The sequence below is a fragment of the Notolepis coatsorum genome, assembly GCF_963971535.1.
Source record: "Notolepis coatsorum genome assembly, chromosome: 13".
NCBI lineage: Eukaryota > Metazoa > Chordata > Actinopteri > Aulopiformes > Paralepididae > Notolepis > Notolepis coatsorum.
This window is the reverse complement of record NC_140177.1, coordinates 93,262,104-93,287,375: the sequence shown is the minus strand read 5'-3', so window position 1 is coordinate 93,287,375 and position 25,272 is coordinate 93,262,104. Positions and strand designations below refer to the sequence as shown.

Genomic DNA, 25,272 nt, shown 5'->3' with positions numbered 1-25,272 from the left:
CCACGCTCATCGCCCAACGGCCCGAGGAGACTGGGGTAAGATTCAGCGTTTTTTTTTACCGTGTTCGATACAAACTGCTCTAATGATCATATCACCCACACTAGATGAATCATCTAACGTTGGCCACGGAATTATAAACGACCCCCCCCCCCATCCGGTCAACATCAGATGATAAGTAGTAACTTCTAGAAGCACGTCCATTTGAAATTTTTTATCTTGCGCCGATCGCTATCAAACTGTATTTGATCATCAATATAATGCATTTAGGGCTATAAATCACGTTCTGCAGAATGCTGCAGAAAACGATAAAAACATATTTATACTTTAGACCGTATTTTAGTATGAATATGTGAATGAAAAAGTATAACGTTGCTACATCCTGAACGATAGATAATTGACGTTGAATGGGCCATAGTAATGTCAATTTAGCAATACAATTTAAAAAGTTATAGCCCTGCAAAGACAAATAGAGCTGGCAGAGGATGGTATAATGATGTACATAAGCCTGGCAAAGAAAGTGTTAATATAATATTTTTTTTTGTTTGTTTTTTATACCATATGTTCCGTTTTGTATCGTTTCGTCGTCCCAGTAAAGCCTATATATATTCCACGTTACCCTGCCGTCTCTGCCTCTTCTCTTCCCGGTCTGCATATTGGGTTCTCCTCTCCTAATCCTAATAGGAGTGTATTAAAAGGCTATGGTGAAGAGGTACGTTTTTAGCTTTAAAATATTTAGAGATCTAGCCTCCCTAATGTCCATAGGAAGGGTGTTCCATAGCTTTGGTGCATAATTTGCGAAGGCTGCGCCCTCGATTTTCTTTTGGCTATGGTTGGGAACCTTCAATAGACCAATAGTAGATGATCGTAATATTCTAGGGGACACATAGTTGACAAGAGAATTTGCAATGTAGCTTGGTCCCATTCCATTTAGTGCTTTGTATATAAGGAGGAGGACCTTGAAATTGATTCTAAATGTTACCGGAAGCCAGTGCAAAGTAACTAATACTGGACTGATGTGGTATCTCCTCTTCGTTCTAGTTAATAGCCTAGCTGCAGAGTTTTGAATGAATTGGAGTTGTTGATCTATTATAACACCAAGGGGCGAATTCACAAAGAATGGATTGCGCGGTGCTAATAGCACCCTTAACTGCGCACGACTTGCTAACGCACGACGATTCACTAAGCCTAAGGATATTGCACGGATGAGATACTAGCGCAAACACGCCCATAGGTGTGAAATTTGCTCCTGATTTTCTCCAGCGCAGATTGCTTGCGGAGCAGTCAGTCTGCACCTGACAGCGCTGTTGGCAAATATCAGGAAGGGGGAAAATAAACCCGAAATGAGGGAGAGGGAAGCTCTTAAATCCAATGCACATGGCGGGCGATTTTTGCCAGGCGACCGATAGAATGTTATCGCTTCCATTGTTATTGTAAGCTATTTAATGTGTTCTATGTTATTATTGATGCTGATGTAGGAGACGGGAAATCACGACCAAAGAGAGTGAAGTTTCTTTGACCACACATCAGTGTGCATAATTTATTAGCATAGCGTGGATACCACAACAAACCAAGCCAAGCGTTCATATGGCCGCTCTAGCTACCCACAATGCCCCGTGTCCTTAAAGTGACAGTGTAGGTTGATTATGTCCAGCCATGTAAGTGTCCATGTAAGTGCCCACTACATATGTCCCCCCAGAATTCACCCTACTAACTCACAAAAGGGGTCGGTAGACGGACCTCCCGACCATAACAGCTCCGAACAACTGGAGCCGGCATATGAGCTACCGTGGGACCCCCTGGGGCCTTGCGGTGGCGGGGAGAGCAAGGGGCAAGGTGCCTATTGGGCAGTGAGGGACTCATATTTTCAAAAAGTGATTTAGGGTGACAAGGTTTAACACAGGGAGGTCGCCCCCGCCGCGGGGGCTGAGCGAGTGCCACGGGGTGATCCACATCCAAGTGAGCTGGCTTAAGCCGGTCCACCGAGACATGTTCCGGTTTACCGCCAATGTCCACCACAAAGGTCTTACTTCCCACCTGTAGGACCCGAAACGGGCCATCGTAGGGGGACCCGAGGTGGGGACCGGCACAAATGCCCTAGCGTTCTCCAAGTTTGAAACGCGCTGCTGGGTCGCAGACCAGGGGTCTGTGGTGTCAGGTAAAAACTCCCCGGGGACCCGAAGCGGTTGGCCATATACCAGCTCAGTCGACGATGACTGGAGATCCTCCTTGGGGGCGGTCCTGAGACCCAACATGACCCACGGGAGCCTGTCGACCCAACTACCATCGCTAAGGGTAGCTCGGAGAGAGGCCTTCATGGACCGGTGAAAACGCTCACACAAACCATTAGCCTGCGGGTGATAAGCGGTAGTGCGGTGCAGTCTCACGCCTACGTTCTGGCAATCTCGGACCAATGCTCAGAGGTGAACTAAGGTCCGCGGTCCGACGAAAGGTCAGACGGAGCACCGAACCGGGCCACCCACGTATATATAAACGCCCGAGCCACATCAGTGGACGTTGTGGATGACAGCGGAATGGCCTCTGGCCACCGAGTGGTTCTGTCCACCATCGTGAGGAGGTATGTGAAACCATGCGATGGGGGCAATGGACCCACCAGGTCCACATTCACATGGTCAAACCTCCTTTCGGGCACGGAGAACTGGGCCAAAGGAGCTTTAATGTGGCGGTGTACCTTAGTGCGCTGGCACATCACACAGGTCTTAACCCACCCGCTCACATCCTTTTTCAGCCCGTGCCAAATGAACTTGGCTGCCACCTGTTTTTGAGATGCCCTGTTTCCGGGGTGAGAGAGACCATGTATGATGTCAAAAACATGACGTCTCCAACTGCTGGTCACCACCGGTCGCGGCCGTCCCGTGGAAACGTCGCACAGGATTGTGCCGTTAGCCTCATTAAATGCCACATCCTCCAGCCTGAGTGCTGTGATGGCCGTCCTGTAGGCCTGAACGTCCAGGTCGGAAACCTGGTCTGAGGCCATGCGTGTATAGTCTAAACCAACATGGACGGCCCCGACCAAGGCCAGAGAGAGACAGTCTGCCACTAGATTGTCCCTGCCCGCGACGTGCTGAATATCCGTAGTAAACTCCGAGATATATGACAGATGCCTCTGCTGACGGGCAGACCATGGCTCACTCACTTTAGCCATAGCAAAAGTGAGTGGCTTGTGGTCTACAAACGCAGTGAACGAACGAGCCTCCAGCAGGGAACGGAAATGCCGCACGGCCAGATAGAGGGCGAGGAGCTCCCTATCAAAAGTGCTATATTTGCACTCATTAGGTCTTCAGGTCAAAGCTGTCGGCTAAAAAACGCCAGTGGCTGCCAAGCACCCCTCACCCACTGTTCGTATACCGCTCCAACTATGAGGCGCCGTTTGGGACAAAAGCCTGGCTAATACAAGACACCGCCTATCCAGTTATCCTGCACGACCCAGTTGGTCCGCGAGAGAGGGCCAGTTGGTCCGCCGATTGGGACAAAAGCCTGTCGAATACAGACACTGAGGTCCAGTTGGTCTGCGCGCGCCGACATGTTTTGTCGAATACAGACACTGAGGTCCAGTTGGTCCGCGCGCGCCGACATGTTTTGTCGAATACAGACACCGAGGTCCAGTTGGTCCGCGCGCGCCGACATGTTTTGTCAAATACAGACACTGAGGTCCAGTTGGTACGCGTGCGCCGACATGTTTTGATCCGCGCGCGGACAACTTTTGGTACGCGAGAGAGGCCCAGATGTCCGGCGAGAGAGGCCCAGATGGGTCCGCGGATGGGTGTTTTGATTCTGACATTGCTGAAAAGGGGCGTTACATACAACTTGACTTGATTTCTCCAGCTCAGGAACGAGGAAGTAAATCGTGTTTGCTCTGCATCGGTTACCGGTAAGGTCTTAATTCATATACATTAATATTGAAATGCATTTATACTTAACTTTACAGCATTATTCAAACGTGATAGGAAGGACATAGTACACTGTCTATCTGTATGTCATGTATGTCATATATGTCCTGATTAATTGAAAATGGGGGGACCCTGATGTAAACAAGACAAAAGTCTTTCTCTGGTCTGCATCCCCTTAACAATTGTGTGTATTGAGCTGTACTGTTTTGTACCCATTCTGCAATCTGTTAATAAAGTTTTCAATCAATCAATCAAACCACAAGAGACGAAGATCATTGATTGATTGATTGATTGATTGATTGATTGATTGATTGATTGAGAAAATAACATAGCTGTAGCTAGTACCAGTGGTGCGTTCCTCAGTACTGTATATTTGCATATCGTATATGTCACAAATGTAACAGTACTAAATACCTGTCCTGTATGTCATGTATGTCCCTATGTCATAAATGTCATGATGAGTTGAATCTCTATGGCTGTATTGTTATTGTGTAGATAGAGTGCTCACTCTCTACATCTCTATGGCTGTATTGTTATTGTGTAGAACTGTAGATCAGTGTTCTCTCTACATCTCTATGGCTGTATTGTTATTGTGTAGAACTGTAGATAGAGTGCTCACTCTCTACATCTCTATGGCTGTATTGTTATAGTGTAGAACTGTAGATAGAGTGCTCACTCTCTACATCTCTATGGCTGTATTGTTATTGTGTAGAACTGTAGATAGAGTGCTCACTCTCTACATCTCTATGGCTGTATTGTTATAGTGTAGAACTGTAGATAGAGTGCTCACTCTCTACATCTCTATGGCTGTATTGTTATTGTGTAGAACTGTAGATCAGTGCTCTCTCTACATCTCTATGGCTGTATTGTTATTGTGTATAACTGTAGATAGAGTGCTCACTCTCTACATCTCTATGGCTGTATTGTTATTGTGTAGAACTGTAGATAGAGTGCTCTCTCTACATCTCTATGGTTGTATTGTTATTGTGTAGAACTGTAGATCAGTGCTCTCTCTACATCTCTATGGTTGTATTGTTAATGTGTAGAACTGTAGATCAGTGCGCACTCTCTACATCTCTATGGTTGTATTGTTATTGTGTAGAACTGTAGATCAGTGCTCTCTCTACATCTCTATGGCTGTATTGTTAATGTGTAGAACTGTAGATCAGTGTTCATGCTCTACATCTCTATGGCTGAACCCTGTTACCCTATAAACACATTATCCTGGCCAGCACCACTTCACCCTGAACCACTCTGTTTACATGTTTGAACTCGTAGGAACCTGCATGAGAATGGGTACAATACAGTACGGCTCAATACACACAATTGTTAAGGGGATGCAGACCAGAGAAAGACTTTCGTCTTGTTTACATCAGGGTCCCCCATTTTCAATTCATAGTGACATTTATGACATACACAACATACAGATATACAGATATAAAAATCTAATCTAATCTAAACTAATCATGACATTTATGATTTGTGACATACAAGATATGCAAATATACAGTACTGTTAAACAGATCCTAACATTAAATATATACATATGAGGGGGAGGAAACTGTACATTAGGAGGAGGTGGGTGGGTAGAGAACATTTATAACACAATAACAAGTGTGAAAATAACATGTTATTTATTTGAACAGTAAAAAAAAAAAAACTCAAGTGAAAACTTAGGCTACAGTATTCTGACAGTCCAAACACAGACACGTCTGTACATGGTAGGTTGTTTGAATTGTTTGATTTGCACATGCATCTCCCCTTCATACATTGTGTTTTTTTTGCAGGAGCAGTACACAAGTTCCAAGATTCCATCTGGAAGTGACATCCAGTCAATCTCAAAGAAGTCTCCCTCTATCTTCCATCCATGGCTCATCCGTGTCTGGACTGCTGATCACATGGGAACTGTATTGAGAGGCATGAAGCAATAGTCGGGTGGTCTTCTACCATGAGTACCACTGTAATACTAATACAGTATAGATGCAGGATGGAGGTCTTCTACCATGATTACCACTGTAGTACTAATGCAGGATATATGCAGGATGGAGGACTTCTATAATGGCTACCACTGTAGTACTAATGCAGGATATATGCAGGATGGAGGACTTCTATAATGACTACCACTGTAGTACTAATGCATGATAGATGGAGGTCTTCTATAATGGCTACCACTGTAGTACTAATGCATGATAGATGCAGGATGGAGGACTTCTATAATGTGCTTGGTTTCAGGACTATTTATCTTCAAGGTGTCACAAATCTGTGAATTCAGGTAACTTTCAATCTGATTTCCTGCCATTGTCTAAGGGTGTACCACAGGGTTCGGTATTGGGGCCGGTCCTCTTTACAATCTATATTAATGATATTGTTTCTAGTCTTTCAGCACTAGCAGGTTGTCAGGCTCATCTTTATGCGGATGATACAGTTGTCTACTGCATTGCGGATACTGTTCAGGAAGCTATTGTGAACCTGCAGCTTGCGTTTGACACTCTCCAAAATGCTCTAGCTAAGCTCAAGTTAGTGCTTAATGCTAGTAAAACCAAGTCTATGATGTTTTCTAGAGCCAGGGTTATAGATTATGACATGCTACACCTAACAATGAGAAGGTATGAGAAGGTATTAGAAGGTATGAGAAGGTATTAGAAGGTATTAGGTAATATGAGAAGGTATGAGTCAAGTCAAGAGTTTTATTTGTCACGGCATACAAGTATACAATGAAATGCGGGTGGTCTTGCCCGCAACGATGTGCAATACAGTAGTAACAACATATAATAGAATCCAATAAAACAACATTGTGCAATAAACAAGTAACATAGTAGGGCATATCGGTATTTGTACATAGTTATTTACATATTTTATACAATCTCAGGTTATGCTATACTATTTTTAAAGTGACCTTTCCTTAGTGGCCATAAGTGTGTGAGTAGGTATGAGAAGGTATTAGAACGTATGAGAAGGTATTAGTAGGTACAAGTAGGTATAATACCCAGTGTGTTGTGTTACTGCAGACCCACTGTGTTGTGTTACTGTTACTGCAGACGCACTGTGTTGTGTTACTGTTACATTCTATGATGGTCAATGTTCATTGTTAGTTGTGCCGTGCGAAGGAGACAATCTAACTGGTGCTCTGGTCAATGTTATTTTTTTATACAGATCTTTTTGTTTTACCATTACTGTTTCCTCCCAACCCTGAAGCTGAAAGTCTGCACTTAAAGCACATCTTGATTGTGTAATTTTGAATCCATTGTGGTGGTGTAGAGCCAAAGTGAGGAGAATTGTGTTGATGTCCAAATATGTATGGACCTGACTGTAGATAAAAGATTGAAAAAATGAATGGAGATGTAGAAATAGAAGATGGAGAGAGAGATGTACACTGTAAAAAATAAATGTTTTTTCACAGGAGATTTGCTGTATTATTTTACACATTACTTTTGTTTTTCTACTTTAAGTGTAAATGCCATAAACATACAGTAAATTACCTTTTATAAAAATATTAACCATTAAATAAAAGTTGTAATCTGTAAATGTATTTTACTGTAATTTGACAGTAAGTATTTGGAAACCATTGATGCCAGACATTTACCGTTTTCTTGCAGCTTTTTTTCTTACAGTGTAGCCTAGTAGAGAACAGGGATGTTGACACAACCAAATGTGATTATTTCTGAACAGGACATAGCAGACTACGGTGTAGACCACGATGGCCCTGTTGTTAACAATGACACACAAGGCATCACTGTTCCAGAGAGTACCCTGACTGTAAACCAGGAAAGCTTCACACGGTTACAATCACAATGTGACCCTCTAACAGATGATGGGAATCACGGCATAGAGCATTATCTATATGTTTTATCCTTTCTCTCCAGACTGTAACTCTGGAGAACTCGGAACTCTCCAGCTCGTAGTAATCAAACATTTATCAATGAAACCCCACACAGGGTGTCTCCTCTCAGCCCAACCCAAAACCAACCTCCTTAAAGTGACAGTGCCCCATCAACACAATACCATGAGGAATTATGTCTCTATAGAACCCACTACAATATAAATATTATATTTATTAAGAAGGTTTATTATTTATTTGCATCTCAGATATTCATTGAAGAGGTGTGTTTCTATATGGGTGACATGTCCCCATACACAGGGCATACGAGGGCATTCACATGCAGTCACCAGCTCTCCACCCAATCCAATGCCTATATGGGAGATTTCCCACGACCTGTTAAGACGGCACTCTCTCACGTTAAGACAGCACTCTCTTACGCCACCATCGCCAAAACACCAAAAGAGCATCAAATCACTGACCTCTAGGACCATCATCAAGGTCATAGTACCAGTTAGATTAGATTACATTGAAATGTATTGTCATCATACAGCATAAGTACATTACAATGAAAATAAGGGTGGCATCCAACCCCAGTGCTACTAGCTAGTTTTTGATTATCTGCTGCCATTTAATGATGAAACATGTGTCCAACTTCCTCTAATGTTCTTGTAATGTTAGTTGATACTGATGATGATGACGATAGTGCTGCATGATGCCAATAAATTCGCATACGGGAATTAAGGACCCCCAACATTCTCGAAGACACTCTGACGTCACGAGACCGCCGCCATCTTGGTATTGGGGAAACAATAATTCTACGATCAAATGTATGCGTTGAGCTCCGTTTTTATTACATATTTTATCACATTCTTGTTCATTTCATAACATTTTCATATAATTTGTTTTGAAAATATTGAGGCCAACATGGCATTTCACTATTTCGAACGCCTTTCTGGTGATGTTGGCCTCAATATTTTCAAAACAAATTATATGAAAAATGATAAAGCCAAGTTAATGAACTTTCTCGAGGGATCAGTAAATCCACCCGCCACAGTTTAACTCCCTGATGGCTCAACCTGGGTGTGTGATGCAATGGCTCTGATACAGGCAATGAAACCTCATACATTTGGAAGATTAGCAAAGAGCAAATTCAAGACATCACTTTGATAGTTGGACATGGGTCTGAGTGCCATGTCATCAGAGTCAACAGCAGTGGCACAGGGGTGGAGGTTTTACCACTGTTCTCAATACAGGAGGAAGCAGACACCCGACTATTGCTTCATGCCTCTCAATACAGTTCCCATGTGATCAGCAGTCCAGACACGGATGAGCCATGGATGGAAGATAGAGGGAGACTTCTTTGAGATTGACTGGATGTCACTTCCAGATGGAATCTTGGAACTTGTGTACTGCTCCTGCAAAAAAAACACAATGTATGAAGGGGAGATGCATGTGCAAATCAAACAATTCAAACAACCTACCATGTACAGACGTGTCTGTGTTTGGACTGTCAGAATACTGTAGCCTAAGTTTTCACTTGAGTTTTTTTTTTTTTTTTTTTACTGTTCAAATAAATAACATGTTATTTTCACACTTGTTATTGTGTTATAAATGTTTTCTACCCACCCACCTCCTCCTAATGTACAGTTTCATCCCCCTTGTATGTATATATTTAATGTTAGGATCTGTTTAACAGTACTGTATATTTGCATATCTTGTATGTCACAAATCATAAATGTCATGATTAGTTTAGATTAGATTAGATTTTTACATCTGTATATCTGTATGTTGTGTATGTCATAAATGTCACTGAATTGAAAATGGGGGACCCTGATGTAAACAAGACGAAAGTCTTTCTCTGGTCTGCAACCCCTTAACAATTGTGTGTATTGAGCCGTACTGTATTGTACCCATTCTCATGCAGGTTCCTACGAGTTCAAACATGTAAACAGAGTGGTTCAGGGTGAAGTGGTGCTGGCCAGGATAATGTGTTATAGGGTAACAGGGTTTAGCCATAGAGATGTAGAGCATGAGCACTGATCTACAGTTCTACACAATAACAATACAGCCATAGAGATGTAGAGAGAGCACTGGGCCCCGTTCCCCGTACCTGGCTAACTGAGTTAGCCGGATAATTTTCAGCATAGCTTGACTTAAGCCAGACCTTTCCATTCCCCGACACTCGATTGTCTAAATCACTATGACAACAGATCAAAAAGTTTGAACCTGGTCGAGGGCAGGGTTAAATTCAGTTAGCTGGATGAACTATGGCCACACCCCCGCAAAGAAATCCCAGCTCCCTTCCTGAAATATTTCTCACAGTCTAGATCCCATTATGCCATTCTGAATTATGTTTTTGTGCTTCGTTTGAAATGTAAAATAATAGGTCTGCAGTAACGCTGATAATAAATCATATTCAGCCTATGAATTTACTTTGTCCTATATAATGCACCGCACGTCATATTTATACGGATACGGCGCTCGCGAGTCGCGACACACACAGTTATTTTAATAACGGACTAAACGGATCATTGCAAATGTGAATCCCGCTGGGATATTTTTAATGAATGAAACCTATCGGGTGTTTGGCTCTGATTAGTTTAATATTCTTCGCTGTGTATTTGCTTAACGGAGCACCCGGATGCGTTTCATTCAAGCTGAAGCGTCTATGCGCGGATTGTGGATATGAATTATGAGGAATCTGAATCTGTGGAGTATTTAATTGTATCACTGTGACAGTGTCACACGTTATTGTGATATTGTAACTGGGATTAAAATATATGAGGAGATGCTCTTGTAACAGAGTTAGAAATGATATTTGTTTGCATGTGAATTTTATCTAAATTGAGAAACATCATACCGTATTTGTTTTGGGAGCCATCTGGTGACGTGTTGAGGTCATTGTATATCGCGCTGCATGTCTCTGTGGGGATACCGTACCACTACCTACCCAGCAGTCTTATACCCAATTGCTTGAGGTAGGTTCCCCATTGAAGTGTAGCTCTGCTATTTCACTAATTTCTCTGGTTAGAATTTGTCTAAACATTAAACTGTAGTAACCTAGTGCATAATGCTCACTGTATTACATAATGTAATGATAGCTGTGTTGGTTTGACCGCTGGTATTGGTTCTAGATGTGTGTTGCGTTTTACAAATGTTAGAACTGAGGAAACGTGTCATGGCGCGAATACTTTCTTGTTACAATAATCTTGAGAAGGAAGTATAATGTATAATTTTATGTTACACATGCAGGTCTACCAGATGTACAGTGACCAGGAAAACACTACAGCTGTTTTTTATTTCATGTCTTTTTATAGGTATGTGGCTTCATACGTAATGCAAACATGTTATATTCGACGTCATTATATTGCTGAAAATCTACTGATGCACTTCCTGCTATGTCCAGCAGGTCGTGCAAGTTTACCAATTTGGTGTATAGACTTGCAAATTAATGGTATGATACTGTGTAATGGAAAGTAGTGGGTTTGTTATTTTAATTGTTATGAGAATGTAAAATACATGTACTTTTATAAATACTGTGTCATTGAGACATTATAAAAGGAGCAGGCTTATACCCAATTGCTTGAGGTCTACCAGATGTACAGTGACCAGGAAAACACTACAGCTGTTTTTATTTCATGTCTTTTTATAGGCAATAAACAGTCGAAAGCAGTTCCGTCTCTTCAATCTCTGACCAGATGACAACCGTTACACTGGTGCCGTGACCTTCTGGATCTTCAAGATCAGCTCGAAGCCGATCGCCGTGGATGCTGTGTGGCTGTCCAGAATTGTGTACAAGATCAGTGTGTGGTCAGATCTGTAACTAGTATATTGGTCAGAGCGAAGTGTTTTCACTCCCATACATAGAGTGACGATTATTTTTGTTTTGTTTTGTTAAAAAGAAAGAAAAATATATATATATAATTATTATTTTGATTATAATTTTCTTTTTTTTTCTTTCTTTTTTTTCTTTTCTTTATTTTTTTCTTTTCATTTGATATTCCGTAGTTTAACACAACGCGAGTACTTGCAATGTCTGAGGGGGGAGTTGATGACGATAGGGTGGATACTTTTGCCAGCCCAGTCCTATCGATGGGAAGAGGTTTGGCGTTTAGTGGCTATGCTGGCGGCAGCGATGTCACCAGGAAGTTTGATAGGGGGGTGGGGCGTTCCCGGTCCATGGCTGACAGCGGTAGGGGTACAGGGTTGAGTCAGAGCCCAGGTTGTGCTCCTGTTGGGCAGGTCATGGGGGAGGGTCCTCACACTTCTACACCTAGTAGCGATGCTGATGCTATGAACCACCTCACAGACATGGTAGGGCAGTTAGGTGCCCAGATTGGCGAGTCTATAGTCGCAAAGTTGATGTCATCTGGTGTAATAAACATGAGTGGCGATCTCCAGGATACTTCACGTCAGGATACGCACAGGGAAGCTACCAGGCAGGAAGCCCCACATGTGACAGTTCAGGTTAGGCCAGACAGAGAACCCCAGACATTCAGAGGTGACGGTTCTGATAAGTGTTCAGTTCAGGAGTGGATTGACATGACTAAGTCTCATCTCAGGAAACAGGCGATACCTATGCTTGAGCAGGCTGAGGAAATTCTGAGTCGGTTAAGGGGTAAAGCTAGAGATGTTGTGAGGATCGGCCTACGTAGTGATCCATCACTTGATGCCAATAGAGACCCTGGGCTGATTTACAATATCCTCCTTCAGTACTTCAGTGATGCATCCTCATGTCTCCCTCTTTCGGACTTCTATGCCACCCTGCCCAAACCCAGAGAAAACCCAGTCGATTACTGGATTAGATTGAACAAGGCAGCAGACCTAGCTATTGAGGGTCTGCACAGACAGGGCAAGCAAGCAGGGAACATGAGTGATGAGGTGGCGCTCATGTTTGTGAAACATTGTCCTGACCCAGAGTTATCCTACACTCTGAAATGTAAGCCAATCCATGAATGGACCTCACGAGATGTGCAGATGAGGATTGATGATTACCAAAGGGAGTTGAGGGCTAGCAGCAGAGTCAGTGGGGCTGTGCAGTTAAAGAGTCACACCACCACTGTCCTCCATGAGCAGTCTAGCTCATCACCAGCCAGTTTGTCAGTACCTGAGCAGTGCCACACCCAGAGTCCTATCTCTCTCTCTCTTCAAGCCCAACACCAGGAGTGTCATACTCCTTACCCCTCTCCTGGTTCTGTCCCAGTTCAAGGAGAGTTCTGCCATGTCCCACGCCCCACCTCTACGGCAGTTGTCGGTCAGAATCTCCAGCAGTCGGAGGAGAGGCTTCTTAGCCGTATGGTGGACATGTTTCAGGGGATGATGGAGAAAATGCAGCAGCGCAATGTCACTACTCCAATGCGTGGTGGGAGGTTCCCGCGTACCCCTGGAGGGGGACGTCCCAGGGAGCAAGCTTGTCGGGTCTGTGATGACTCTAGTCATAGCACCATTTCACACTGCATGAATGAGAGGCTGTGTTTCGCCTGTCTGGCCCCTGGGCATACAAAGAGGGACTGTCAGGCCAATAAGTCCTCCCAACCTCAGTTTGGGGGAAACTAACTGACCTGTATGTGAAGGGAGGCAGTACAGGTCCCGACGTGAACTCCCAAACTAGTTATATATCTGATGCTGAGACGGTTTATACGTCTGTGAAGGATTCAAGTGATGACTCAGAAGTTGTTGTGTATCAGAACATACACAGGATTAGCAGCAGTGACAGTCTTTTTTATACACCTGTGGGTGTGGGTGGTACAACAACGCTGGGTGGCATGCTGGACAGCGGGTCCATGGCTTGTAGCATCAGCGAGGCAGCAGAGATGAAGCTGAGGGAGGCTGGAGTGATAACTGAGCACAACCAGATCAATGTGAACGTGGTCCTTGTTGGATGTGGTGGACGTCGTGTCACGCCAAAGTCTGCCTTCGATGTGGAGATGGAAGTGTATGGCTGTAAGATGTCGGTCCCCACGCTCGTTGTTCAGGGACAGCATGATGAGTTGATACTGGGGACTAATGTTATTAAGCATGTCCTTCGTCAGTCTAAGCTGTGCGATTCCTACTTGAAAGCTGTATCCGACCCCTGCACTGCCAAAGATCAAGAATCTGAACAGTTCCTATCTATGCTCTCTGGTCTGAGTCCGTGGAGAGGTCAGGACGTGCCGGACAAAGTTGGCACTGTGAGGTGCAATTCAGCTGTTTGCCTTGAACCTGGCCGTGAATATCTCGTATGGGGAAAACTACCTAAAGACACTGCTGTATCTCCGGGCAGCACCGTAATGACAGAGCCCACATCTGCTAGCTCGGCCCCGAGGGGAGTTTTGGTAGCAAGGATTGTTACTCCATTGTGGGGAGACAGATGGGTCCCACTGAAGCTCATCAATACTTCTGACAGGCCCGTGTTGGTGAGGCGTAATGCAAAGCTGGCCGATGTCTTCTCCTGCATGGCGCTTGAGGACATGGATGTCGCTGACCCTCCAAAGGTCCCCCTGGTCAGTTGCACTCAAGTGGAGATGCCCGCCTCTGCCGAGGTACGTTCCACTGATGACAAACTTGAGTCAGTTGGGTTGAGCAGTCTCGACGTCCAGTCTTGTGATGTATCAGAGAGCTGGAAACAGAAGATGGCTGACCTGATTGTGCGGTATGAGGACATCTTCTCACGCCACCATCTTGACTGTGGAGAAGCGAAGGACTTCGTACACCGCATTCACCTCTCTGACCACAGACCATTCCGGCTCCCATTCAGGCGGGTTCCCCCCGGCCAGTATCAGATATTACGCCAGGTACTGAGTGAGATGGAGGAGAAGGAGATCATCCGAAAGTCCACCAGTGAATACGCGTCTCCTCTGGTACTTGTGTGGAAAAAGAATGGCGATCTCCGTGTGTGTACAGATTTCCGTTGGCTGAACAAGAGGACCCTAAAGGACGCTCATCCTCTCCCTCACCAGGCGGATTGCCTGGCTGCGCTTGGTGGCAACTGTTTCTTCAGTACAATGGACTTGACCTCCGGGTTCTATAACATGCCATTACATGAGGACGACAGAAAGTACTCAGCCTTCACCACGCCCATGGGCTTGTATGAGTACAACCACCTTCCGCAGGGCCTCTGCAATAGCCCCGGGAGCTTTATGCGCATGATGACCAGTATCTTCGGGGACCAGAACTACTTGAGTTTACTGTGCTACTTGGATGACTTGGTGTTTGCTCCTGTTAATGATTTCTCACTCTGTGCCTTTAACTGCACTTTCAATACCAGTACCCAATAACAACAAGACACAATGTAATAACAGCTTATACTGTCTGCAGAACAGGAGTGTGTCTCTGGTCAGAGCACACTGAGGTACTTCCCGTTTCACAACCAGCTTTATTGAGCGCGAAAGGACAGGGAACAAAGAGGACATCATGTGTTCATCAGGCAACATACAATTAATCATCTGAGACATGGCGCCCCCCATTGACCCTCTCAGTATATACACATGTCTTCACATTCAGTGGAAAGTGCTATTACAGCGGCTTTTGTTTAAGGAACTGGTTTACATAACTGGCCCCTTACAGAGAGGTCCAGTGGGACTTCCTGCTTTAGCTCAGAGGAAGAAAGCAGAAGCGTGTGTCTGTCAACATTGAGACACACATTCTGACTTTTAGAGACCTTATCAAACTTTATCAAAACTTAATGTATTCAGACATTTGTTGATAATAACAGATAGATCTAGTAATAACTCTAACAGCTCCAGATGAGGAGACTGCCTTGGGGCGCCTTAAAATGGTGTTCGACAGACTGCGTGGTCATAACCTGAAGTTGGCCCCAAAGAAATGCTTCGTCCTTAGAAGGTCTGTGAAATTTCTCGGTCACATAATAGATGAGAAGGGCGTGTCAACAGACCGCAGCAAGGTTGAGAGCATTGCAAAAATGACGAGTGCTGACCTCATGGAGCCCAATGGGGTGAACCCATCACAGAAGCGGATAAGATCGTTTTTGGGGATGATCAACTATTACCAGCACTTCATTCCCAGATACTCCGCCATCGCCAAGCCTCTCTTCTCTCTGTTAAAGGGCGAGAGAAGAAAAGGGAAGGAGGGGAAGTACAGACTGTCGAACAAGAAGTTGAGAGCCTCTGACTGGACCTCAGACCAGGAACAGGCTTTTGAGAAGCTGAAGGCATCCCTTGTTAACACGGTGGTCCTGGCTCACCCTGACTTCAGCCGCCCCTTCATGCTGTCGACGGATGCATCCCTGGATGGTATTGGTGCTGTCCTGTCACAAGTCCAGGAAGGCGAAACCAGAGCCAGGCCTATTGCGTTCGCCAGCAAGTCCTTGTCTCAGTCTCAAAAGAACTATCCAGCTCATCGTTTGGAGTTTCTGGCCTTGAAGTGGTCAGTCTGTGACAAGTTTAGTCACTGGCTGAAGGGCCACAAGTTTACAATTTGGACTGACAACAACCCGCTGACTCACATAATGACAAAGCCGAAGCTGGACTGTTGTGAGCAGCGCTGGGTACCTAAATTGGCAAGCTACGACTTTGACATCAAGTATGTGCCAGGCCGGCTGAACGTTGTGGCTGATGCCCTGAGCCGTGTGCCGTTTGTTAAGGACAGTGTTGGTCATAGGTTGCTGGAAGAGCCCTACCTGAGTCTCCTGTCCCAAGTCAGGGATATGTCGAGTGGCTCTGTTCAAGATGCCTTTCGGGTTTCCAGTGGTCACAGGGAACACCCCCCGATGAGTGTCGATGCTCAGGCCTCATGCAGTCCCATTCACATGCATACTCAATCCATTGAGATGGAAGATGTGTCTGCTGTTGTACAATCACATGTGGAATGGGAGGCTGGTTCAAGGGCTCGTGCTGTGGCAGTGCTGCAGTATTTGCCTCAGTTGGTTCCGCCTGGACAAGACTCTTTGCCTGCCCACACAGAGAGGGACCTCTGTGATAGGCAGTTAGAAGACAGAACCGTTTCCCGTGTCCTGTATTACGTGGAGAGATGTCGGAGACCTTCCAGGAGAGAAAGAGTGAAAGAGTCTGTCACAGTCATGAGATACTTGAAGCACTGGGAGAAGCTCGCTGTGAGCAATGGTGTGCTGTACAGAGTTTCAAGAGACCAGATCACCAAGGCAAGGCGGTCTAAGTATGTCGTGCCTGATTCACTCAAGGTTGAGGTTCTGAAGGGTGTTCACTGTGCGCCACTGTCAGCGATGCATCGTCAGCAAGACAGTCGAACCTGAGGGGAGAGCTCCCTTAGAGAGTATAACATCAACCAGACCGCTGCAGCTTGTCTGTATCGACTTTTGGTCAGCTGAAGATTCCAGAAACAAGTCAGTCGATGTCTTGGTGGTGACCGATCACTTTACGAGGATGGCTCAGGCGTTTTCCTGTAGAAACCAGTCAGCCAAGCAAGTGGCGAGAGTTCTCTGGGACAGATATTTCTGTGTCTTCGGGTTCCCAGAGCGGATCCACAGCGACCAAGGGGCAAACTTTGAGAGTCAGCTAATCAGTGAGCTTCTCAGAGTTTCAGGTGTCAGGAAATCGCACACAACACCCTACCATCCAATGGGAAATGGTAGTGTGGAACGATTCAACAGGACCCTGGGTGGGATGATCCGTGCATTGACACCTGAAGCAAAGGCTGACTGGCCACAGCGTTTGCAGACGTTGACATTCATGTACAACTGTACGGTCCATGAGACGACGGGATACGCCCCCTTTTATCTCATGTTTGGCCGCATTCCCCGTCTACCTGTAGATGTCCTCTTCCGAACCGTCTTGAATGACTCATGTGTGACGAGTTATGACAAGTATGTAGAATCTCTCACTAAAGATCTGAGGGAGGCCATGGCCATTGCCCAGGAACATGCCACGAAGGAGCAGAACAGGCATGCTCGGCTCTACAACAGGAAAGTGAAGGGGTCTGACATTGAGGTCGGCGACAGGGTGCTCTTGGCGAACAAGAGGGAGAGGGGGAAGAGGAAAGTCACTGATCGATGGGAATCAACCATCTACACTGTGGTGGGCATGAATGCTGAGACACATACGTACAAGATCTGTGACACAGTTGCTGGATGTGAGAAGGTGGTCCATAGGAACCTGCTGATGCTTGTCAATTTTATCCCTGTGGATGACATGAGTGAAGTGTCCGACCTTGCCTCATCCATACCTGAGACCCGATCGTCCATTCCAAGTGTCGACGGTGTGGGGGAGAACACAGAGAACATCTCTGAGGAAGGGAGTGGGGATCTCTTGACTGGCCCAGCATCTGTGGACTCTGAAGGAAGGACCCGAGAATGGGTTACACAATTGTCCGTTCCTAGTCTTTCGCAGGCCGACATTACAGACATAAGCAGTGCAGCCTCTGTGTCTCGAGACATCTCAGAGGAACCTGAGGGCCAGATGGAGGTTCGGTCTGTGAGCTGTGACTATGGACCAGTGACCGTCACTGTTGATGCTGACAGTTCTATACACAGAGTGCAGGCGGATCCTTCACTTGACACTGTGACACGGACTGATAGGGCGAGAAATGTGCAGTGCAGTGACATACAGAGTCCACCCGTGCACACCGATCAGGCTCGGTCTAGATTTGGCCGCCTTATCAAACCAGTTAGCAGGTTAATACAGACCATGTCAAGGCAGGATGTTGTTCGCGACACAGGTTCCTTGTTCTAGGTTTTGACAGTCCAGAGTAATTTATCTTACATAATTTTTTTTTTATGTTGGGATGATTTATTTTCATGGGCTTATACTACACAGTGTATGAGGGTCTTGTGGGGTGTACAAGGCACCCTACCGCCAGTAGCTGGATTGAGAGCGTTGTTCTCATACCACTTCATCCTTATGGGATACTTTTGGAGTTGGTTTTGTTATTTTGAAGACCCAGTGTGTGTGTGGTTGTGTTGTACTGTGCCTTTAGTAGGTAGTACGTAGTTGGTGCTCAATGTCGCCAAAATTCAGTGGGGGTGGGTGTAACAGAGTTAGAAATGATATTTGTTTGCATGTGAATTTTATCTAAATTGAGAAACATCATAACGTATTTGTTTTGGGAGCCATCTGGTGACGTGTTGAGGTCATTGTATATCACGCTGCATGTCTCTGTGGGGACACCGTACCACTACCTACCCAGCAGTCTTATACCCAATTGCTTGAGGTAGGTTCCCCATTGAAGTGTAGCTCTGCTATTTCACTAATTTCTCTGGTTAGAATTTGTCTAAACATTAAACTGTAGTAACCTAGTGCATAATGCTCACTGTATTACATAATGTAATGATAGCTGTGTTGGTTTGACCGCTGGTATTGGTTCTAGATGTGTGTTGCGTTTTACAAATGTTAGAACTGAGGAAACGTGTCATGGCGCGAATACTTTCTTGTTACAATAATCTTGAGAAGGAAGTATAATGTATCATTTTATGTTACACATGCAGGTCTACCAGATGTACAGTGACCAGGAAAACACTACAGCTGTTTTTTATTTCATGTCTTTTTATAGGTATGTGGCTTCATACGTAATGCAAACATGTTATATTCGACGTCATTATATTGCTGAAAATCTACTGATGCACTTCCCGCTATGTCCAGCAGGTCGTGCAAGTTTACCAATTTGGTGTATAGACTTGCAAATTAATGGTATGATACTGTGTAATGGAAAGTAGTGGGTTTGTTATTTTAATTGTTATGAGAATGTAAAATACATGTACTTTTATAAATACTGTGTCATTGAGACATTATAAAAGGAGCAGGCTTATACCCAATTGCTTGAGGTCTACCAGATGTACAGTGACCAGGAAAACACTACAGCTGTTTTTATTTCATGTCTTTTTATAGGCAATAAACAGTCGAAAGCAGTTCCGTCTCTTCAATCTCTGACCAGATGACAACCGTTACACTCTGTTTGATGGATTTGATGACGTGACGTGACTTGATAAATTGAATGAGCCTTTGATGTTTTTGATGAATGAATTTGAGAAAATGCATTTATCTTTTCAAGCACTGTTATCTGATGATGAACATGAGGTGTCACTGGTATAAACCAAATGGTAATCAATTCAATGCATGTATGGATTAGGTCCGAAACAGATTAAAACCTGATTAATAGTGTAACTGCAAGCCTCCCTCCAAGCCTCTCTTTGGAAACCATGTATTTATATAGTACATAATACCTAAGTGTAACGGGTGTAAAACTCACTCCCCAGAGGCATCCAAAGAAGGGAATTCCTTTTTTGGCGCAGCGGTTTGTGATGTCGCCCGCAGTGCGGACGCCTGGGGTTCGACTCCCACTCAAGGCATGGTCGAATTCGTGGCAGGGGCGAGTTGCCTCTGTTACACTGGTGCCGTGACCCGGATGCCTTGGGTGGTGTGAGTTTAGGGGGGGTGAATGTAACGGGTGTAAAACTCACTCCCCAGAGGCATCCAAACTGAGCGCTTAGAAGGGAATTCCTTTCTTGGCGCAGCGGTTTGTGATGTCGCCCGCAGTGCGGACGCCTGGGGTTCGACTCCCACTCAAGGCATGGTCGAATTCGTGGCAGGGGCGAGTTGCCTCTGTTACATAAGCACATACAGATATTCTCATGATATAATTTGTATCAATTAGATATACTATTTGGGCTTGTTTTTATCGTTATTCTGAAAGAGCTGAACTAATTATTTTCGCTAGCAAGATCTCATTTGATTATTCATTCCATAAGCCTATACTGCCAGCAGGCACGCCCATTCTGCAATCTGTTAATAAAGTTTTAAATCAATCAATCAATGCCGTTAGAAAATCAGGATTTCTGCTATCGACACTTGCTGTCTTTTCAGCTGAGGCGGGCGCGCGCAATTATCCTGAGTCTCAAGTCTGGTTCAAATGAACGAGACTGAATCCACCTTCGAGGAACAGGAAAATCCCGGATTCAAACATCGGGTTAATTGAATCTGGATAATGGGACTCTTGATCGACTTAGTTGAACCAGGTACGGGGAATAGGGCCCTGATCTACAGTTCTACACAATAACAATACAACCATAGAGATGTAGAGAGTGAGCACTCTATCTACAGTTCTACACAATAACAATACAACCATAGAGATGTAGAGAGAGCACTGATCTACAGTTCTACACAATAACAATACAGCCATAGAGATGTAGAGAGTGAGCACTCTATCTACAGTTCTACACAATAACAATACAGCCATAGAGATGTAGAGAGTGAGCACTCTATCTACAGTTCTACACAATAACAATACAACCATAGAGATGTAGAGAGAGCACTGATCTACAGTTCTACACAATAACAATACAGCCATAGAGATGTAGAGAGAGCACTGATCTACAGTTCTACACAATAACAATACAGCCATAGAGATGTAGAGAGTGAGCACTCTATCTACACAATAACAATACAGCCAATCAGCCATAGAGATTCAACTCATCATGACATTCATGACATAGGGACATACATGACATACAGGTATTTAGTACTGTTACATTTGTGACATATACGATATGCAAATATACAGTACTGAGGAACACACCACTGGTACTAGCTACAGCTATGTTATTTTCTCAATCAATCAATCAATCAATCAATCAATCAATGATCTTCATCTCTTGTGGTTTGATTGATTGAAAACTTTATTAACAGATTGCAGAATGGGTACAAAACAGTACAGCTCAATACACACAATTGTTAAGGGGATGCAGACCAGAGAAAGACTTTCGTCTTGTTTACATCAGGGTCCCCCCATTTTCAATTCATCAGGACATATATGACATACATGACATACAGATAGACAGTGTACTGCTACATCTATACATTTATGTATATGGTTACTCACAACATGCTAATGTAACACCCAACAAGAATGTGAAAACTATTATTAGCATTTGGTTAGAGTTGTTTGATTTCCACACTAACGTTAACACTTTAATCGCCATGGGTTAAATTCATAATTTACCATCCCTCGCCAGCTCTATTTGTCTATGGAGAAGTTCCCCTTCTTTGCAGGGCTATAACTTTTTAAATTCTATTGCTACATTGCCATTATTATGGCCCATTCAATGTCATATATGTATTGTTCAGGGTGTAGCAACGTTAAACTTTTTCATTCACATATTCATACTAAAATATGGTCTAAAGTATAAGTATGTTTTTATCGTTTTCTGCAGCTTTCTTCAGAACGTGATTTATAGCCCTAAATGCATTATATTGATGATCAAATACAGTTTGGTAGGAATCTGTGCGAGATAAAAAGTTTCAACTGGACGTGCTTCTAGGAGTTACTACATATCATCTGATGATGACCGGATGGGCGGGGGATCGTTTATAATTCCGTGGGCAGCGTTAGATGATTCATCCAGAGTGGGTCATATGTTCATCAGATCAGTTAGTATAGAATACGTTAGAAAATAACGCTGAATCTTACCGTGGCTTCCTCGCGCCGCTGGCAGATGAGCGTGGAACATATTTTTTTTATTATGGGATGTAGAAATGCCCGATCCATTTCCAGGTTGTATAATAGTATATACGTCCAAATAACGTTGTTTATTGAGTTAGGGCGAGCAATCTATTATCCAGTGTTTCAAGATGGAGTCGTGGGAGCTATAGCGAGTGGCTGGACCACATTTGGATGAGTACTACCGGTTCAAAGGTTAATATCCGGTTGGCAATCTGCCGATCGGCCACCAGATGGCGCTCTTGAACCGCTAGAGAGTTGAGAGGAGATCAGCAGTGTGTCTCAGGGCTCCGGAAAGGAAATATGATTTTGATGACAGATTTTTGAAATATTGACATCAAAGACGAGTTACGGCGTCTTCGGCAGAATGAGCATGGCTCGGAATGACGTGGCGATCATAGTGTTAATGTAATCTCTGAAGCCAAAATGGACTGCATGGTGACTCATAACTTCCTATCACGTTTGAATAATGCGGTAAAGTTAAGTATAAATGCATTTCAATATTAATGTATATGAATTAAGACCTTACCGGTAACTGATGCAGAGCAAACACGATTTACTTCCTCGTTCCTGAGCTGGAGAAATCAAGTCAAGTTGTATGTAACACCCCTTTTCAGCAATGTCAGAATCAAAACACCCATCCGCGGACCCATCTGGGCCTCTCTCGCCGGACATCTGGGCCTCTCTCGCGTACCAAAAGTTGTCCGCGCGCGCGGATCAAAACATGTCGCGCGCGCGGACCAACTGGACCTCGGTGTCTGTATTCGACAAAACATTTCGGCGAGCGCGGACCAACTGGACCTCAGTGTCTGTATTCGACAAAACATGTCGGCGCGCGCGGACCAACTGGACCTCGGTGTCTGTATTCGACAAAACATGTCGGCGCGCGCGGACCAACTGGACCTCAGTGTCTGTATTCGACAGGCTTTTGTCCCAATCGGCGGACCAACTGGGTCGCACAGGATAACTGGATAGGCGGTGTCTTGTTTCTGCCAGGCTTTTGTCCCAAACGGCGCCTCATATCCAACAGCATAGTCTGAAGCATCAGTGGTGATGGCAACAGGGGTGTTGGGAAGTGGGTGTGCCAGCCTGGTTGCATTGGCCAGGGCGGTTTTAGTATCGACAAACGCCTTGCGTCTCTCGTCCGTCCAGTCCACCACATGTTTGGCGATTTTACCCCTGAGAGCCTCATACAGAGGTCGCATTAGCTGAGCAGCCCGGGGGACAAACCGATGGTAAAAATGTACCATGCCAAGGAACTCTTGCAGAGCCTTGATGGTGGGTGGCAGTGGAAAATTTGCTATGGCGTCAACCTTAGATGGGAGGGGAACTGCCCCCTCTTTGGTGACGTGGTGCCAGAGGAAATCGATCCTAGACAGCCCAAACTGACATTTAGCTGGGTTAACTATGAGCCCATGCTGACTGAGTCGGTGGAAAAGGGTCCTGAGATGGGACAAGTGCTCTGCCTTGGTGGTACTGGCGACAAAGATGTCATCTAGGTAGACAAACAAAAAAGGCAGGTCCCGTAACACAGAGTCCATCAAGCGCTGGAATGTCTGTGCTGCGTTTTTAAGCCCAAATGGCATGCACAAGAACTCAAACAAACCAAAGGGAGTAATCACCGCCGTCTTAGGGATGTCCGCTGGGTGGACCGGCACCTGGTGGTAACCTCGAACTAAATCTATTTTTGAAAATATGAGTTTCCGGGCCAGGTGGGTGGAAAAATCCTGAATATGTGGAACCGGGTATCGGTCCGGTGTGGTTACCTCGTTAAGGCGGCGGTAATTGCCACACGGGCGCCACCCGCCGGCAGCCTTGGGGACAATGTGAAAGGGTGAGACCCATGGGCTGTCAGAACGACGGATAATACCCAGGTTCTCCATGTTGGAAAACTCTGCCTTGGCAACGGCCAGCTTGGCAGGATCTAGGCGCCGAGCCCGGGAGTAGACTGGCGCACTTGCCATAGCGATGTGATGCTCCACACCGTGCTTACTGGTGGAGGACGAGAAAGTGGGCTGGGTAAGGACAGGGAACTTGGCTAGCAGCTGGTGAAACTCATCTGTAACAGACAACATGTTAGACAAACCCACAGGAGGCGCTGCCCCGACAGTACATTCAAATGAACAAAAGGTTGTGGCAAATGAACAAAAGTCCCAGCTAAACCGCCGCTCACCAAAACACAGCTCCACTAGCCTACTGCCATACGTGCGGATTGTAGTACTATTGGCAGCTTCCATAGGGAGCCCATGCTTGTCGGCCAGGGTGTCCACCCTTGACGCAGGCAGCACGCTTCTCTGTGCCCCTGTGTCGCACATGAAACGCCTGCCTGAGATGTTGTCCCGAATAAACAGTAGCCTGCCGGCCCCACCAACGCTCATGGCCACTGTTGAGCGCCAGCCCGGGCGTTTCCCGGCCCCTTGTAAGTACATGGGGGACGGCATTGGTTAGCCCTGGCTCCATACTTGGTGTGAAAGAAACACCAGCCAGTGTCTCTCCCTCGCTGGCAAGGGGCTGCCACCACAGCAGCGACGGTATAATCCCCATGGTGAGAGGAAGAGGGTTGGTCATGGTAGAACACGGCCGTACAGTGTTGCTGCTGGCTGGCCAAAAAGAACTTATCCGCCTCCGCGGCTAACATACGGCAGTCATTTATTGTTGTGTTTGCCCTTACCTGAGCCGGTAACTGGCGTAAGAACAGCTGTCTGAAGAGAAAGTGGTTGGGCTCATGCTCTCCCATCAACGCCAGCATCCTATCCATAAGCTCGGACAGTTTACTGTCACCCAGACCTTGCAATGAAAACAGCCGGTTAGCTCGTTCCACCTCAGATAGTTCAAAACACTTCAACAAGTGTGCCTTCAGCGTGCCATATTTGTCGTGCGCCGGAGGATTTGTGAGTAGACTCACCACTCTGGCTGCCGTGTTAGTCCCCAGCACAGCGACAACGTGATAGTACTTGGTGTCATCCTCCGTTATTTTCTTTATTGCAAACTGCGCCTCCGCCTGCACAAACCATGCAGTAGCTTGCGTTTCCCAGAACTCTGGCAATTTCAGTGCGACTGCTGCTTCCATAAACTTCAGCGCGACTGCCTGCTCCATTGTTCAATCGTCCCTGAAAGCGTCCAAGAACGTCAGGTTCACCA

At 45.2% G+C, this 25,272-nt stretch overlaps 1 protein-coding gene across 1 annotated transcript in view; it reads left to right on the top strand.

The window, feature by feature from the left end:
- The window catches only part of LOC311239438 (sodium- and chloride-dependent GABA transporter 2-like), a gene marked incomplete at both ends in the record, with an annotated part of 118,304 nt that extends 105,285 nt beyond the window's left edge, over positions 1-13,019 (top strand). The window contains 3 exons of the mRNA XM_084327743.1: positions 2,041-2,155; positions 11,427-11,538; positions 12,932-13,019. Coding sequence (XP_084183869.1) covers positions 2,041-2,155; positions 11,427-11,538; positions 12,932-13,019 — 315 coding nt within the window. The remainder of the gene's footprint in view (positions 1-2,040; positions 2,156-11,426; positions 11,539-12,931) is intronic.
- Between the last annotated feature and the right edge of the window lie 12,253 nt (positions 13,020-25,272).